This window comes from Dendrobium catenatum, unplaced genomic scaffold, assembly GCF_001605985.2.
Source record: "Dendrobium catenatum unplaced genomic scaffold, ASM160598v2 fragScaff_scaffold_1573, whole genome shotgun sequence".
In the NCBI taxonomy this organism is placed as follows: domain Eukaryota; kingdom Viridiplantae; phylum Streptophyta; class Magnoliopsida; order Asparagales; family Orchidaceae; genus Dendrobium; species Dendrobium catenatum.
The window spans coordinates 337157-355704 of NW_021320035.1; the positions used below are offsets into that span (position 1 = coordinate 337157).

The window sequence follows — 18548 nt, forward strand, 5'->3', positions numbered from 1 at the left end:
TTCGTTGGGTTACCAACTGGGATAGGGTTTCTGATGCGATTCTATTGAATCCTGAATGGCGGAGGACTTCTTTGGGAAATAAAGTAGTCCTATGCCGTTCAAGATTCAATAGAATCTCATCAGAAACCCTAACCCAGTTGGTAACCCAGCGAATCGATTCTATCAAATCCTGAACGGCGGAGGACTTCTGAGTGGAGTGGGATTTGAAATCGGAAGTACAACTATATTTTGCGTGTAGCAAAAGCATCTTTTATATACCAACTTTACAACCTGCTTTATCAACAGCTGCAACCATCCCAAATGCGCCCTACAACTACAAGGAGAAATATTGAGATTAGAAGGAATCTATCTTGGGTTTCTGGACGCGGAAATAGCCAATACGTAGATTAGAAGGGACCGGAAAAAAAAAAAAAATTGTTGTCCGTGTTCAGTTCTGCTTTTCAACTTTGATTTTTCTTTTGTTTTTTACTTGAGAAATCAATTGTCAATTTGACCACATGTCCACATTTAACTCGTTGTGTGTATATAGAAACTATGTAATAATTTACTCAAAAATTTTAATTGATGAATATATGCCATATATGCATACATAAAAATTTATATTTATGCATCCTCAAAAATTGTTTTGATCGAGCACGAATCTCGAGGCATATTCATGGAAATTTTCAAAATTAAATTTGGGATCATCTGAATTCCAATTTCAGCAAACTTATAGTCAAACTGAACATATCAAAGAGACGAACCAAACAACACCAAAATTGGTCCAACCCAAGCCCAAATGGGTTCGAATCAGGGGCCCGTACCACATTTGGAAGGAACAAAGCATTATTTGAATGATAAAATGATATCCAAATATGACATGCTTATAGTCAAATCGAGTGGCTCGACGAGACGAATCCAACGAGCCAAGATCTCTGAATTCCGACATTGTTAAGGAACTTAAACAGTTAAAAAACTCTCTATAATCGGTGGAATCAATATGAGCCATTTGATGGAACACTCCGAACCTGCCCAGATATTCTCTAAATTTACGTGGTGCGCCACTCATGAAAATCTATAAATAGACCCCCACTCTCTTGAAGGGGACCTTTGGCTGGAGATTAGAGAGAGTTCTGAAGCTTCAAGAGCTCTAACACCACCGCTCAGCCGTCGACTGCCGCCAGACCATCACCCGGCCGCCGACCGCTGCCAGACCGCTGACCTCCTTCATGCCACCGACCTCCACCGGATCTCCCTCCTCCCGGTAGCAGACCACCACCAGACCTCCGCCCAACCTTCGTCAGACCACCGCCCGGCCGACGAACGATGTCGGACCTTCGCCCGGCCGCCGACTGTCGCCTGCCTTCAACCTGACCTTCGTTGGACCACCACCCGGCCGCCGACTGCCTCCCGACCTTTCCGCGTCCGACGACTGCTGCCACACTTTAGCCCGACCTTCATCGGACAACCGCCCGGCCGTCGACTTAAGACAGACTTTTGCCCGGCCGACGAGCGCCTCTAGACTTCAGCCGACCTTCGACAGACCACCGCCCGGCCACCGGCCGCCAACCGACGCCGGACCATCTCCCGGACGACGACCGTCGCTGGACATCATCCCGACCTTCGTCAGACCACCGCTCGGGTGCCAACCGACGCCGAATTTTGACCCGACGGTCGACCGCCGTCGGACTTCAGCCAGACCATCATTGGACCACTGCTCATCCGTCGACCATCGTCGGCTTCCACCCAGTGGCCGACCGCAGCCGGACTCCAGCTCGACCGTCGTCAAACCACAATCCGTCCGTCTATAGTCGCTAGACTTCCACCTAACGAATAACGATTGACCACCACCGGACATCAGCCCGACTGCCGTCAGACCACCTCCTATCCACTGACCACCGTTAGGCTTCCACTCGGTTGTCGACCACTGCCGGTCTCCATCTCAACTGTCGTCGAACCATCGATTATAACCGGAATTCCACCTGACTGCTGACAGCCACTGAATTTTAACCCGATCATCGTCAAACCACCACCCGGCCGTCGACCACTGCCGAACTTTGGCATGGCCGTCGATGGGCCACCACCAGTTACCGACAGTTGCTGGACTTACACCGGCCGCCGACCATCGCCAGATTTCTACCTGACGCCTAGCTTATGTTCATCGTCGGATTTTCATCGGACTTCTTCCCAACACAAAACATCTGCCCATCACTTGAATTTCAGCCTATGTCGTACGCCAACTACGATTCTTTCGAACTCCTCTGCCAACTTTGGTCATTCGAACCTTCGTTGCAAGATAATGATCTTTCGAACCTCTATCGCCCGCCGACTTCGATCCTTCTGACCTTCGTTGCCTGCCAACTATGGCCCCACTGATCAAACGAACAAATCAATGTTTATTATTCCAATTTCCACCATGTAAGGCACTTTATATGATGTATATTTGCTACGTCAAACCAAAGCCTTCCCCCCAAGGAAGGGCCTAATTTGTTATTGATTGCAAACACTAGTGGATTCATTCAAATTGGGCCAAGCCCCATGATTTTTTCCCCTTTTCAGGAGTTTCCATATAAAAACTCTGGTGTCTCTTATAAACGTTACACTATCTCTTTCATCTGCTTGTGTGTTGGATCTTCGTACAATGCTAAGACGCTAAACTATATATTTATCTACCGTCATGATTATTTCTGGACACAACACTTTGGCGCCATCTGTGGAAACATGGTTCCCAACTGGGGGGTAAAATTTTGGTTCAACCACAAAGTGTCATTCGTGTCAACATACTGTCATCAGCTGTTGTTGCTTCAATTTCATAGAAATTAAATGTGGACTGGGGGGCAATTTGATTACAGTCATGGTCAAGAAGATTCCTCCAAATCTTCCAATATATAAGATGATATTTTGGGATCATAAAGCTGCTAGCACATACAACGATACTTCTAATAAATTATACAGCCCATAGATGGACTTCTACTCCTTAGGCAAGATCCTAATCTTGACCTCAAAAATGTTGTAACGGTATAAAGATATATAATTCTTCATCTTTGATATGGGATACACGTAGCATTTTCCCCCTCCCAGACAAAAAAAAAAAATTGATCTCAGGGGAATTCGATCTAACCTCTTCCACACAAGTTAACGTCATCAAGAAGTTCTCTGACATACAACCTTAGATAGATCATACATCCTTGGTGGATTCTCTCGACTTCTTCCACAAAGGTTAATGTTATCGAGTAGCACTCTGACATACAACATCGGATAAGTCATACATCCTTAGTGGATTATATCGATCTCTTCCACAGAGGTTAATGTCATCAAGCAGCGCTCTGCGCTCTGACATACAACCTCAGATAGGCCATACATCCTTGGTGGATTTTTTGACCTCTTTCATATAGGTTAACGTGATCGGGCAGTACTCTAACATGAAACCTCAGATAGTTCATACATCTTTGGTGGATTCTCTTGACATCTTCTATATAGGTTAACGTCATCGAACAATACTCTGATATACAACCTCAAATATGTAAGACATCCTTAGTGGATCCTCTCAACCTATTTCACAAAACTTGATATCATCGAATAACACTGATAAATAACCTCAGATAGGTCATACATTCTTGGTGGATTCTCTCGACCTCTTCCACATAGGTTAACATCAATCTCCTACTCTCATCGACCATCTGAGAACCTGGCATCAGCTCAATAACTACACTGGTAGAAGGAACAACACATAGTATATATCTAACAGCCTGCCGCCTAGAGGGGCACACATAAAGAAATAGATAATGCTTCAAGATTAATGTTGGGCGGATCAGAAAATGAGAAGAAGGGAAAAATAATATACCTGGAATATCCTCTTGGTTGTTTGAAGTTTGCCTCCTATTAGATGTGTCATGACAAACTTTTGTATACTATTCAAGGCACCCTCAGCTCTTGCGGACGACATTCGCCTCACAATAAGGGAAAATTATAACCACCGGGTCTTGATCACCTCTATCGCTAGTATTTAGACTCTTATTGGACATTTTTTTCCTAATGGGAGTGAATTGGAGCCTACGTAAGAGTACAAGATCTTGATTGCCTCCGCCTCCGGTATTTAGACGCTTGTCGTATAGTTTTCCCCCAAGTGCGAGTGAACTGAAGCCTGCGTAAGAGTAACGGGTCATAATCACCTCCGCCATCGGTATTTAAACTCTTGCCGAATAGTTTTTCCCCCAATAGGAGTGAACTAGAGCCTGCATAAGAGTATCGTGCCTTGATCGTCGCCTCCAGTATTTAAACTCTTGCCGGTCATTTTATCCCCTAATGGGAGTGAATTGGAGCTTGCGTAAGAGTACCGGGTCATGATCGCCTGCACCGTCTTAATCGCCGCCTCTAGTATTTAAACTCTTATCGGATAGTTTTTCTCCCATTGCAAGTGAACTGGAGTCTGCATAAGAGTACCAGGTCTTGATTGCCTCCGCCGTCAGTATTTAGACTGTTGCCGGACAATTTTTCTCCTAGTGGGAGTGAGCTAGAACATGCGTAAGTACCGGGTCTTGATCACCTCCACCGTCGGTATTTAAACTTTTGCCGGACAGTTTTTCCCTCAATGGGAGTGAACTGGAGCCTGTGTAAGAGTCTCTGGTCTTGATCGCCGCCTCCGGTATTTAAACTCTTGCCATATAGTTTTCTCCCCAATGGGAGTGAACTAGAGCCTGCGTAAGAGTATCAGGTTTTGATCGCCTCCGCCACCTTGATCACCGCCTCCGGTATTTAAACTCTTGCTGGACAGTTTTTCCCCAATGGGAGTGAACTGGAGCTTGCGTAAGAGTACCAGACCTTGATTGCCGCCTCCGGTATTTAAACTCTTGTTGGATAATTTTTCCCTCAATGAGAGTGAATTGGAGCATGCGTAAGAGTACCGGGCCTTGATCGCCGCCTCTGATATTTAAACTCTTGCCAGACAGTTTTTTTCACGCTGGGAGTGAATTGGAGCCTGCGTAAGATTACCAGATCTTGATCGTTGTCGTCAATTTTTTTTATTTTAGCCAGTCTAATTTCTCCTACTTTTGTAGGAGAAATTTTGGGATCGACAAAAGAGAGGTGGTGCCTTTTTTCTGGCCCCTAAGGGGTGTATTTATAGTTCTTTAAAGGAGGTTTGGAGAGAAATTTTCTGAATTTTTTATTAATTTTTGGAATTTTTTAATGCCCAAAATTAAATAATTTCCTATTATTAAAAAAATGAAATAAGAAATAAATTAAGAGCAATTCATTTAAAAATAAAATAAATGTGCAGGAAATAAATTATTTCCTTTCATGAATTTTTTTTTTTTATTTTTTAAGATTTTTTTTTTAAATTTTTTTAGAAATTCTTGAAGCCAAAAATAATATTTTACCATTAAAGATCTTACTTAATTAAATTAATTCATCATAAAAATAAAATTATGCCTATTTAGCGGCGGGTAAGAGTTAATACTACTATTTAAGGTAATAGTTAATGCCTTTCTACATATAATAAACAAACTATATATATTTATATATGTATAAGGTAATGTCAATCATGACATACGTAACAGTAATTATGATAGATATTATTATATTATATTAAATTATTAACTATAATTAATTACTGCATATTCGTTTAAAACGAATTCATTAAATAATTAATTATATGATTATCACTTCGATTTGAATATTTTTTTGTCTACATAATTATATTTTGGACTCAATTTTAATACTTTTGAGGCTCAAAAGTCTCTAAGATAAGTTTTGAGCTATTTAAAAAATTTTTGGAGTAAACTTTTTTGACATTTTTGTTCTGATTAATGCTCTGATTTCACAGAACGCTAAAATCATGGATATATTTTTGGACTATACATATTCAACATCCAAAAATAGGGGCAACTAATATGTCCTCTAAAATTGCTTTGATTGAGCATGAATCTCTAGGCATATTCAAGTTGAAAACATTCAAAATTAATCGGGATAATCTGAATTCCAATTTCATCAAACTTATAGTCAAACTGAATATCTCAAAGAGACAAACCAAACAACACCAAATTGGTCCAACCCAAGCTCAAATGGGTCTGAATCGAGGGCCCGTACCACATTTGGAAGGGTCAAAGCATTATTTGGATGATAAAATGATATCCAAATATGGCATGCTTATAGTCAAATCGAGCGGCTCGACGAGACAAATCCAACGAGCCCAAGATATCTGAATTCCAACATTGTTAAGGCACTTAAACAATTGAAAACTCCATATGATAATGGGAATCAATACGAGCCATCCAATGGAACACTCAGAACTTGCCCCATAACTTCTCTAAATTTATGGGGTGCACCACTCATGAAAATCTATAAATATACCCCCACTCTCTATATGAAAGGGACATTTGGCTGAAGATTGGAGAGAGCTCTGAAGCTTCAAGAGCTCTAGCACCACCGCCCAGCCGCCGACTGCCGCCTGACCAACGCCCGGCCGCTTACCGCCGCCGGACCTCCGGCTGACCTTCGTCGGACCATCGCCCAGCCGAAGATCGTCGCCGGACCTTCGCCCGGCTGACGATAGCCACCGGACTTAAGCCCGACCTTCGTCGAACAACCGCCCGGCCGCCGACCTACGCCCGGCTAACGAGCGCCACCGGACTTCAACCATCCTTCGTTGGACCACTGCTTGACCGTCGACCGATGTAAAACCTTATCCCGCCCAACAACCGCCGCCGGACTTCATCCCGACCTTCTTCGGACCACCGCACGACCGCCGACCGACGACGAACTTCCACCCGATGCTCGGCCGCCGTCGGACTCCAACCCTACCATCGTCAAACCACCGCTCATCCGCCAACCATCGCCGGACTTCCACCTTAGCGACCGACCGTCTCCGGACTCCAGCTCAACTGTCGTCAAACCACCGCCCGTCCACTGATAGTTGCCAGACTTCTACCTGACGATCGACCGCCATTGGACATCAGCCTGACCGTCGTCGGACCACCGCCTAGCCACTGACCACCATCAGACTTCCAACCGGCTGTCAACCACTGTCGGACTCCATCTCGATTATCGTCGAACCATCAATTATCATCAGACTTCCACCTGACCGCCGACAGCCACCGAATTTTAGCCCGACCGTCGTCAAACCACCACCCGATCATCGACCACTGCTAAACTTCAGTCTGGTCGTCGATGGGCCACTGCTAGTCACCGACAGGTGCCGAACTTACACGCGGTCGCCGACCATCGCTGGATTTCTACCCGACGCTTGGCTTATGGCCATCGTAAGACTTTCATCGGACTTCTTCCCAATGCCAAACATCTGCCCATCACTTAAATTTCAACCTATGTCGTATGCCAACTACAGTTCTTTCAACCTCATCTGCCAACTTTGGTCATTTCGACCCCCATTACTAGATAATGATCTTCTGAACATCTGTCGCCCGCCAACTTCGATCCATTTGACATTTGTTGGCCGCCAACTATGGTCCCGCTGATCAAACAAACAAATCAATGTTATTTGTTATTCCAATTTCCACCTTTAATGCACTCCATATGATGTATATTTGCTACATAAAACCAAAGCCTTCCCGCCAAGGAAGGGCCTAATTTGTAATTGATTGCAAACATTAGTTGATTCATTCAAAAAGAGCCAGGCCCGAATAGTTTTTTCCCCTTTTAAGGGGTTTCCATGTAAAATCTCTGGTGTCTCTTATGAACGTTACACTATCTCTTTTATCTGCTTGTGTGCTGGATCTTCGTACAACGCTAAGACTTTAAACTATATATTTCTCTACCGTCACAAATATTCCTGGATGCAAAAATACACTTAATAAATAATTAAGTTATTATTTTAATTACCTCCTAATTTTTTTTTAGCCTAAAAACTTTTGTGAGTTTATATTCTTTCTCATTTTTTGTTCATCATAATTTACATAACATTTAGCCCTCTTTTTCACTAATGCATCAAAACTAAAAAGTTATTTTCTATTTGTTTTGTATTTAATTATTCATGTAATGCGTTTATCAAACCTCAAAAGAAAAATTGTTTTCGCTTTTGCAAGTATGATTACTAAAACCTACTCATTATTTGAATTGGAGGAGATGTATTGGGAAAGCTAATTTGGCCTCTCATAAATATAATAGAGATTGCTTGAGAAGAAATAGCATCAAAATAGTTGGCAATGACGATCGGTCAACGGTGATTGAGCGATGATTATCACACCACGGTATTCAAAATATTTAAAACTTAAACATCATTATTTACACTGTATATTTAGCACTTTATTATTGAAACTTTTGATGAAAATGATGAGTTGCAACATAAGTCCATATGATGACTTATCTTTCTCATCTCTATCCACCCTTGTTGTTGCCACCAACACTACCATCCTGCCCTCCCCCTTATGCTCGTCTCCTTTCAAATGCACCATCACAAAAAAAAAAAAAAAAAAAAAAAAAAAAAAAACTATGCTGCCTCCCCTTCTCCTCATCACATTCCTCTTTTTTCTCATCTCTCTTTCTCTTTACCATTCTATCTTTGATCATTTCATTCCCTCCTAAACCTCCTTCCTAACATTCGTTATAAACCTCTGCCTTCTCTATCTTTATATTTTACTCACTCTCAGTCTCATCGATGTCTTTCCCAACGTGCTAGAAAAGATTCGGCCACGATTTCCATATTTCTTGGTCGCTCAAGAAGCCAGTGTCACAACGTTGTTGGCGGATTATGATATCTCAACGAGCTTTTGTAAACCTCCTTCCTAACATTCGTTATAAACCTCTGCCTTCTCTATCTTTATATTTTACTCACTCTCAGTCTCATCGATGTCTTTCCCAACGTGCTAGAAAAGATTCGGCCACGATTTCCATATTTCTTGGTCGCTCAAGAAGCCAGTGTCACAACGTTGTTGGCAGATTATGATATCTCAATGAGTTTTTGTCGCGATCCACCATCACATTGAGAGTATAATTAAAGATGTGTTATATCTCATAAAGAATAAATTTGAGATGTTTAGATCAATCTCCCAATAATAAATGAGGTGGACATATATAAAAATGTCGTAACTCAACGAATGTGTCACGTCTATCACATTATTAAGAGTTTTATTAATGAAATATTATATTTCATAAAAAATAAAGTTAAGATTTAAATATAAAAAAAAATTATATTTTCGAATAGCTGGAAAGCAAGGTTTTCAAAACTGGACTGGACCAGCAGGTTCAACTGGTTGAGCCGTGAACCGGCCGGCCGGCCGGTTACGATTCAAATCAAAACTGCTATATTATAAAATTGTGGTTCAGCAGCTCGAACTAGCGGTTCGACCGCCGAACAGCAGAACCAGCCCCTATTTTTTTTAACCGACAGGTTCAGCTACAACGTCTTGTTAGTGAAATTGAGAAGATCAGACAGCTGAGATGCATAGATGGTGATGCTTTATGCGAAAAAAAAAAAAGAATCCCTATTTCATTTGTCGTGTGCTTCGTTTCGTCTGTTCGCCTTTTCTTCTTTGGCTCTTCCCGACATTCCCATCTCGCGGCGTCTCCTTCTTATTCGTGAAGCCGGAGCCATCATCGAAGAGGCCTGCTCGTTCGCGAAGATGGAAGGAAAATCTCGCTGTTTCTGGTTTGCATCGTTTGTTTCTAAACTCTAAAGTAGGTTTTTTTTTTTCAAAACCAGAATCAATAAATGTTTTTTTTTTTTTTCATGTATGTTTTTAATTTGAATTTCCTATTCTAAAATCTAAATATTTTTTTTTCGAAGTTCAGCTTGTTCGGCGTATTTTCTTCGGTTTGGAAATCTGATGTTCTTCTCTGATTTCGACATATCTTCTTCGGTTCGCTAAGACAGAAGCCACAGTTGGTTCAAATTTTAGTTTACAACTAATTTTACATTCCAATGTGATTTTACAATTGAACCTCCACTTTAATATGAACTTCAATCTAAGATTGAATCTAATTGTGCATCCTTCTCCTGTTCTCTTATTTCCATCTCCCTGGAACCAAGCCAACTTAATTTGCTTGTGCTTGGCATTCATTGTAATTAGAGGGTATGGACATATCTGAAGGACCTAAAGTTTTTGAATTCAGTTGTAGTGCTAGGCCTGATGGATGGAGTAAGCATTGTGTAATCTACATGGTTAAGGTTAAATGATAAGGGATCATTTGAGAATTTGCCTACATTTAGTTTTGATCGGGTTTGTTGGGTCAATCCTCATGAGGAGCTAGCCATGTATTCATAGAGATGGTTGGCTGGGAGTAGAAGTGGGAAGAAGGAGAGGAATGTTAGGAGGGTAGAACACTAAGGACCTTTTTTAGCACAATACACTAGTAGATTGATACCCATTAGCCAAAAAGATCAAGCTACTAAGGGAACACACACATGCGCGCGCGCACACACACACACTAAATTCTCACCTCACTTTTCATTTAACTTCATTATTTACTTTAGTAGTGTTAGGCTATTAGCTAATCTTATCCTAATCAAATTTAAACCTTATCCTAATCAAATTTAAACCTTATTTTTAACTTGAATTTTTTTCTTTAGGAGATCAAGGGTAGCTTGTACCATCAAGACTACATCAAAATTCTAACCAATTATACCAGTACCAACGTTTAAGTCCACACTTGAATGTTCTTGTCAACCAAAACAAGACTTGAAACTTGTTTCTAAATCTGAATTTGACCTTAAGCATGATCACCTTATGCTTCGTAAAATTATTAGTTTGCTTGTTTCTTCTCTTTATCTAACTCTCAAGAAAGTATCTATTAATAATTATCAAATGTACGTTATTAACACAGTTAAAAAATAGGTATTATTTGAGAACATTTTAAATATCTTTTTAAATGATGATGTACATGATATTATCAAAAATTTTATAACAATTTTGTAGGTTGCAGTTTAGAAAAAGAAGTTATGATCCTTTGGACTACACAAGTATTGAACTTATTGATTTTTGGATCCTTAATGATGAGCAAACTCTAGAATTGCATCTAGAAGACTTGGAGACATAAATTTATAAAGATTGTAAAATAAGTTATAGATAAAGAACCAAACATAACATCAACTGGACAAACCCCAAGTAAGATTGTAAAATAAGTTATATCTTCTGAGTGTGATATAAAATATAAACTTATTTTTTCATATTAATGATTTGCAGATGAATACAATTTAGCTAATACATGTGATGATGATGACATACCATGTGAGAACACTGATGCAAGAATTTTGGTGAAGAGGGATTTGGGAATCCATATTTTGATCTCACAACTTTTGTTGATGAATATTAGATTCATTAGGAGTGTTTTGCGTTTTAAGTTTTCATTATAAACAAGGTTTGACTCTAGGTTATGTTTGATCATGTTTAGTTTGTTCCTCCAACATTTATGAGCATGCTCTTTCATCATCCTTTCAGAAGTTTTCTTCACGAACTTGAAATAAATTAATATTGTTTACCTAATATTTATTTACATATCTAAGGATCACACTTCTATGGATATTATGTTCCCAAACTCATCCCATTCTATGGTTGTCATTTCTTACGATTTGCTTTTATTTACTTTTAAAATAAAATCTTAGAGAGCCTTTTAATTTTGATATATTATGTCGTGCCTAGTTATTAAAGTCATCCCATTCTATGATTATCATATGTGAAATTGTTTTCTGATGGGAGAAATGAGCAAGTGAATAAGAGATAGAATTTTGTTTAGGACAATTTTTTCATAAGAAATAAAACTTTTTTCTTTTATAGAATCTTGTTTAAAGCTTTATATTTCTTTTGATGAACTATATTAATATGTTTCCGAATCATACCAGGAATCTAATTCCAAGGTAAAATTTCCATTTTTTACAATCTTAGTTCAAGTATAGCTGAACCAGTTAGCAGTACTTCATCCTTGTCATGCCCAAGTTGTGCATAATTCCTCTTAAATCTGAATGTTTACCTTGATTAGGTGCAGCAAGGTTAGGTTTAGATCGAATGTATAAGAATAAAATATCTCATTCATTTTATAAATTTTAATAATATTATTATTTATTACGTCATTCGGTTTGACCCCGGCTCCACCGGTCGACCCGTGAACCTCTCCTTCTCCGGGTTCGTTGTTCGGTCCGATTTTCACAACCTTGCTCGAAAGGTTGAGGCTCATGGATTGCAAGGCTGTCGTGCCGTTCGTCTGCTAGTTATGTTCCCATTTTACCCTTCAAAGAACAAGAATTCAAACGTAGAACGCACTCACTGACGATTGATACATACCTTCATTTTAACGACTAAACGCCTTTGTATTTGCCATCCCAGACTCTGTGGAGACAGGAATACTATTTCTATTCATCTCTTTCTATGCCCCTCTAATAAAACTGGAGTGACCGTAGCAGGTCAGCAATCTTCCAAATAACCCCTCTGTGATTTCTTCCCCGGTTGCGTCCTCTTTTTTTTTTTTTGATCTCCATCGTATGAACCACCACCCCTCGCTGTCTAACGGAGATCTAGGGTTATAGGAACGCTGAGGTGCTGGTTAAGAGATGGGGCAACAGTTGATCATTTATAGCTTCGTGGCTTGAGGGACGGTGATATTGGCGGAGTACACGGAGTTCACCGGGAACTTCACGAGCATCGCCTCGCAATGCCTACAGAAGCTTCCAGCGAGTAACAACAAGTTCACGTACAACTGCGATAACCACACCTTCAATTATCTTGTTGATGATGGATACATTGAGTTTTCGATCAATTTTATTACCGATTTGGCTTGTTTTGTACACTTCATTTGGTTGGTCAGGGGATTTTGGGATTTATGTTTCCATTTCAAAGCGTGTGACGCAGCAGTAGATAGTTTTGTTGATTTGTTTTGGAGGATGACTGGAAGTCCAGCGTTTTAGGGTTGGTATGTTGTTTCCTTGTTTCTTAACCTTAGGATGTCGCCTACGGTTTGGACTCTACGCGATATAGTTTTCTGATGCCTTCGGGATCTGCCTGTTTATGTATGTCAGATCTAGCTTTTGGGCTTGATGGGAGATTTTAATTTTTTGATCATGGTTCTAGAGTCACAGTGAGTTTTATTTCATACTACTTCCCGTTCTTAGGCTCGTTGGCTGAGGGCTTTGGCACGAGCAACAAAGTCTTATATTCAAAAATTGGCATTAGTGTATGTCTTTGATTTGTGATTTGGTGCTCAACTGCTCCAAAAAAATAACAAAAATGTGATCAGTTGCATGTCTCTTTCTTTCTTATTTGAAACTGGTAATTTGATCAAAATCAGATGAAAATAAAGCTCATTGGAATCTAAGTTGTTGTTTGCATGGCTAGGATTTGCTTAGGTGGTTGTGAAAAAAAATGGTGATAGATACATATTCTCTTCAGTTATGCTTCATTCAAATTTGTTCTATCTGTTTAGCATTGCGTGCGAATTTGTTTTTCTTTTTCAACCTTTAGATGTAGAAAATGGTTCGCTGCCATAGTTTTTTTATGGCTTAAATTATTTAAATCAAGTGAGAGGCTGGATCTAGTTTTTCTTTTGAAAATTTTACCATCTCTGGCTAGATTCATTTTGTGTTAGCTCATAGATGACTAAACACTCCTTTGTCTTTAACTAATATGATTGTTTCTTTTTTATCAAATTAGCATGTAATGTTTATGATGCTCTTAGGGCTTTGCACTTTTTTGTTTATCATTTTGATGTTTTTCTATTCAAATTTTCTGATATATATATATATATATATATATATGTATATATATATATTTTGTTAAGTTGAAATATATGGTGGTGAATTTCAACTTTTGAGGCTATATAAGGCATGACATGTTTGATTCTATTTGCATTTGATCTTGAGCCAAAATGTATTCATGTTAATCTGGTTTACTGTGTATTGGTAAATGAGGCATTCTGTAAGTATGTTGGTAATGAGGCATTGGATATGTGTTTTGAGCTTCTTTTGGGGCATGAAGCATATTGTGAGGTGTATGTAGCTGCATCCTTGGCACTAAGGTTCTATTTAATAATTTCTCAAGACATTTCTTTAATATTCTTAGTTATATGAATGACATTAACCTGGAATCCTACACATAATATGAGTTGTTTGATCTAAAGTTTACTAAATGCCATGTTTTGAGTTGTCATCTTGACCGACAATTTTCAGTTCTAGTGTAGATAATGTTGAATCCTTTTGAGTCCTCAACTTTCGTAATTACTTTCGTAGCAGCTGAGCCATGTTGTAGAAGCTTTCATTGCTTTTTGGAAAGTTTTTAATGGTGATAAACATAAGTGATTCATGTGAACCCTCTTTTGTTTATGGTTGATATCTGCTCCAACTAGTTTTACTTTTGCAGCATATTGCGTAGTTGCAGTTGAATCAGTTGGAAGACAAATCCCCTTTGATTCTTGGAAAGGGTCAAAGAAGATTTCACCAATAGATGCGGGGGAGGAAAGGCTGCAACTGTTACAGCCAATGCACTCAAACAGGAATATGGGTAATAACTTCGATCGCATGGTTGAAATAATGCATCTGCTTCTATTTGATGGGTTGCTCTATCCTCTCAACTGTCTACTGCTTCATTGTGCTTAATATCAGTCAAAAGCTGAAGGAGAACATGCAGTATTGTGCTGACCATCCTGAGGAGATTAGCAAATTTGCTAAAGTTAAAGCTCAAGTCTCAGAAGTTAAAGGAGTCATGATGGAGAACATAGAGAATGTCACTTTTATCTTGCTAGTGTTACATTTTCTTTTGATTATTTTTTTCTTTAGAGCTTCAACTGATTATTTAAACTTTTTTAATTCGACTTTCAGGTTCTGGATCGTGGATACAAAATTGAGCTCCTCGTTGACAAGATTGAAAATCTTCCCTCCCAGATAAGTGTCTCTATTTATCCTTCATAAAGAACTTTAAAGTGATCTTAGAAGTACCCCAACCTTTCTATCTCTTTCTCTCTCCCTCTCTCTCTCTCTCTCTCTCTCTCTCTCCCCCCCTCTCTCTCTCTCTCCACTTTTTGGTGCCTGTAGGAGCAAGATTTCAGGCAGCAGGGAACCAAGATGAGGAGAAAGATGTGGATGCAAAACATGAAGGTGAAGCTAATCGTCTTGACTATCATCATCGCCTTAATCCTCATCATTGTCCTGTCTGTCTGCCATGGCTTCAAATGTTAGTGCGGTTTGGTATTGAGGAAAGGCTTCATCAGTGTTGATTTTGCGAGTATAAGTGCTCTTTTTGACAATTTCTTGTCTAAGTTGGCTCAAAATGGTTTTTCTATCAATACCTCGTCCGGGTACATATGGATGTCTCTGCATGTATAGCATTAGTATTGGCTTAGGATATTTTGTTCTTAAAAAACTAATTGATGTAGACATTCGTATCTGTTCAATGCTTAGTGCCTTGCATCCAATCTTAGTTCCTGCTAAGCCTCAATTTAATTAAATTGCTGCTCTGGTAACCCTTGGGCTTGTGCATTGAACTTCCACAAGTTACCTTCCACTCAGACAAATTCTTTGCTGATTTAATACTATATGGATCTTGATAAGAGTATCATTTATCCTCGTTGTTGTGAATTTTCCATATCATCACTATTTGACCTGTAGTCCATTACAAAATGACTTGCAACTTGCATAATTTTTAGGTAAGTTTAATGACTTTGAATGTCATTCTGAAATAATGTAAATCAGGATGTTCTAATAGATATTTTACTTTTTCATGTGAAGTATCATGATCTCATGGATTAGGATTCCCAGGAATTAACAGGTAATGAGGGCAGTTTGCAGTATTGTAACCTATGCTAAGATTCGGACGCTAATCAACATTAGGTTCGGTCTAGTCTTGTTCTACTACATTTTCTCACCTGTCATGTAAAATTTTTTTAATGTTCAGCACGTTGCGTCTTGGTCTTTTGGTTGTGAGTCTTGGCTATCAATCAAGAGTTCTTAAGTTTGAATCCTACATATATGATGTATGTGTGAGTTTGACTTAATTGGAGAAATTATTTCGTGCAGAGTCCGGACGGGAAGAACCGTTCGGACATGTGAGTGTACATACTGTGTATAAATTTGTACATAATGTGTATCGACTTTTTATATATATTATTTGTACATAGTGTGTACACTCACAGTCCGAACGATTCTTTCCGTTTGAATTCTGCACATAATAATTTCTCGCTTAATTGATCTAAATGTTAAAAAAAAGTATTGTTCAGCAGATGAAATATGATTTGATTTGGGGCCAGTCAGCCAATTTTTGATGCTTGCCTTTTTATTACTATGGTCTCCCTCCAAAACCTATCGATATGATGATGAAAGTGAACAACTTTTTTTTAAGGGAAAAATCAAAGTCTTACTATTGGAATTGTGGACTGTGATCACTTCAAGGCCTGATTTATCTATAGGACAATCAGCATTTTTGTTTTTAAGGAGTATCTAAACTCCAATTTCAAAAATTATCGACACCAATGAGTAATCTGATCAACTCCAAATGCGCCAAAATCAGTACAGTTAGAACTTTTTTAAGTAGGTGACAAAATGGGCAAATTATTGTGTCCGGTGTTCGGATTCGTCCGGACATCAATTCGGTGTCGTCACATCACCAAAATGCACCGGGACCCAATGTATTTGGGTGACGTGACGTCACCGGATTGGATGTCCAGACATCCGGTGACCGGACGCAATAATTTGCCGACAAAATGATCTCAAAGATGTGCAGTCAATTTGAGCTGTAATTGCACGGTACTCTTGTATTGAAATATTTGTTGATTGCTCCTGATAAAATGAGAGCTTTCCATCAACACAAAAATTACACAGGTATTGATACATGTTTTATGGTTCTACATTATAGAAGAGATGGTTTATGATTTGTTTGTGATAGTTTTCTAATGATTTATTTTTAAGATAATAATTACAATTTTATTTTCCTATTATCTTCTTGTTATTTTTCATTCATTTTTAGAAATTTTTATTATGGAAAGTCAATTTTTGCTATCACAATAATTAATTTATTTTTCTTACAAAAAATTCACAATTAATTTTATGAAAAGTTGCAATAGCCTAACCTTTAAAAAATATTTAGGCTTTATTTGGTATGAATTTCTTACTGTTTTGTAAAGTTATCTTTTAATATAAAAATTTTTGAAAGTAAGAAAAAATAGTGTTATAAAAATGTCCTCAACGAAGACTTAACTCTTTTGTTTTGTATATCATAAACAATCTAATCATTAAACTACTTTCTTTATAAAAGTCTGAATATCTTATTTATTCTATGATTGTTAAGGAAAACAAAAAAGGTGCATAGAAGGGAGATCATTCAAATTGGCCAAATTTTCGGAAGCAGCGTGTAGCATATTTAATTTTGCGAAAAGAGCAGATTTTTGAAATAATTTTAATTGAAGCCAATTCACCAAAGCTTGTAGCGCAGTGTGGTTGCCCTTGTTTTATATGCTATCATTTTGATTGTACTAAGTTTGAAGAATCATACACACACCTTTGGTTGCTGCTGTGGTCAATGCTGAGAATCCAATAACTGATGTGCAACATTGTATCCTTTATAAAAGGTGGCATACTAATCAAGATGGATTTCTATCAGAAAAATATAAAGAGCTGAATATTATAGATGGTAAAAAGAAGAAGGAGTTTCTTGACATAAAAGATTGGCAATACATCCAACAGCAGTTCACAACAAAATTCTTATGCTGTCCAACTCTAACCCAACTTCAAGCGCGTATGCGCATAGTTCTGAGCCAAATGTAATAATACTTTGTTTACCATTCCTCAATTATTATGATATCTCATCCATTTTATTACTAAACTAATCAAGTATTTTCTAGAATTTGTGTTAAAGAATTTTGGCACTTTCATTTCCCAATTTTGTTAAAATTATTAGCTGGTTCTATTTTAGATTTAAATATAAAATGTGCTCGAATCTTTTTAAAATTTTTAATTTTTTTTAAAATACTGCTCGAATCTTTAAATGTCGCATTTACGATGCTTGTTTCGAAAATTTGGCCATTAAATAATGCCTTTAAATTATCTAATCTAATTCTTTTTTCAATCAGGGAAACACAAGTACATAAAAGTTCTACATTTTTAAATTTTTTAAAGAAATAATTAAATATTTAAATGATGAGATAACAAATTTTATTTCTCAACTTGATTTCACGTAAATTACTTCTTAATATGATTGTCGCATCTATTTTGTAAATTTATACGTATAAAATTAAGAAGATAAACTCTCCATACTTTCACAAAGAAACTAACTAAACTTGGCCAATTATTTTTATACATTTCAACATAACTATACTTTATTTATAAGAAATTTTAATATATATAATTTCACACTTTTTTTCTCTCATTTGCTGACATAAATATTACCCTAATTTATTCTAATTATTTATTTTATGGAAAATAAGATATTTTGAGTAATGTTATCAATCCAAAAACAAATAATTTAAATTTTTATTTCTATAAAAAATTTATATAACAAAAAATTCATAAGTTACTTCTTCTAAATCTCTTAATAGCAAAACGAATTATTGTATATAATATCAAAACTATTTCTAAATTTGAAAACTTTAAATTTTTAATATTTCACGATAATTTCTTCTTCCTCAAAACAAATTGGAAATTA

The 18548-nt window shown here is 37.9% G+C and overlaps 1 protein-coding gene and 1 pseudogene across 1 annotated transcript; one reads left to right on the forward strand and one right to left on the reverse strand.

Annotated features, from left to right (window-relative positions):
* Positions 1 to 1142: 1142 nt before the first annotated feature.
* LOC110103183 (oleosin-B3-like) lies at positions 1143 to 1837 on the reverse strand. The gene is made up of 2 exons (XM_020831784.2): positions 1525 to 1837; positions 1143 to 1411 (listed from the first exon to the last, which is right to left on the reverse strand). The coding sequence occupies exons 1-2, from the start codon at positions 1835 to 1837 to the stop codon at positions 1143 to 1145; spliced, it is 582 nt and encodes a 193-aa protein (XP_020687443.2).
* A 10638-nt stretch (positions 1838 to 12475) lies between these two features.
* LOC110103182 lies at positions 12476 to 15091 on the forward strand (annotated as a pseudogene).
* Positions 15092 to 18548: the final 3457 nt, after the last annotated feature.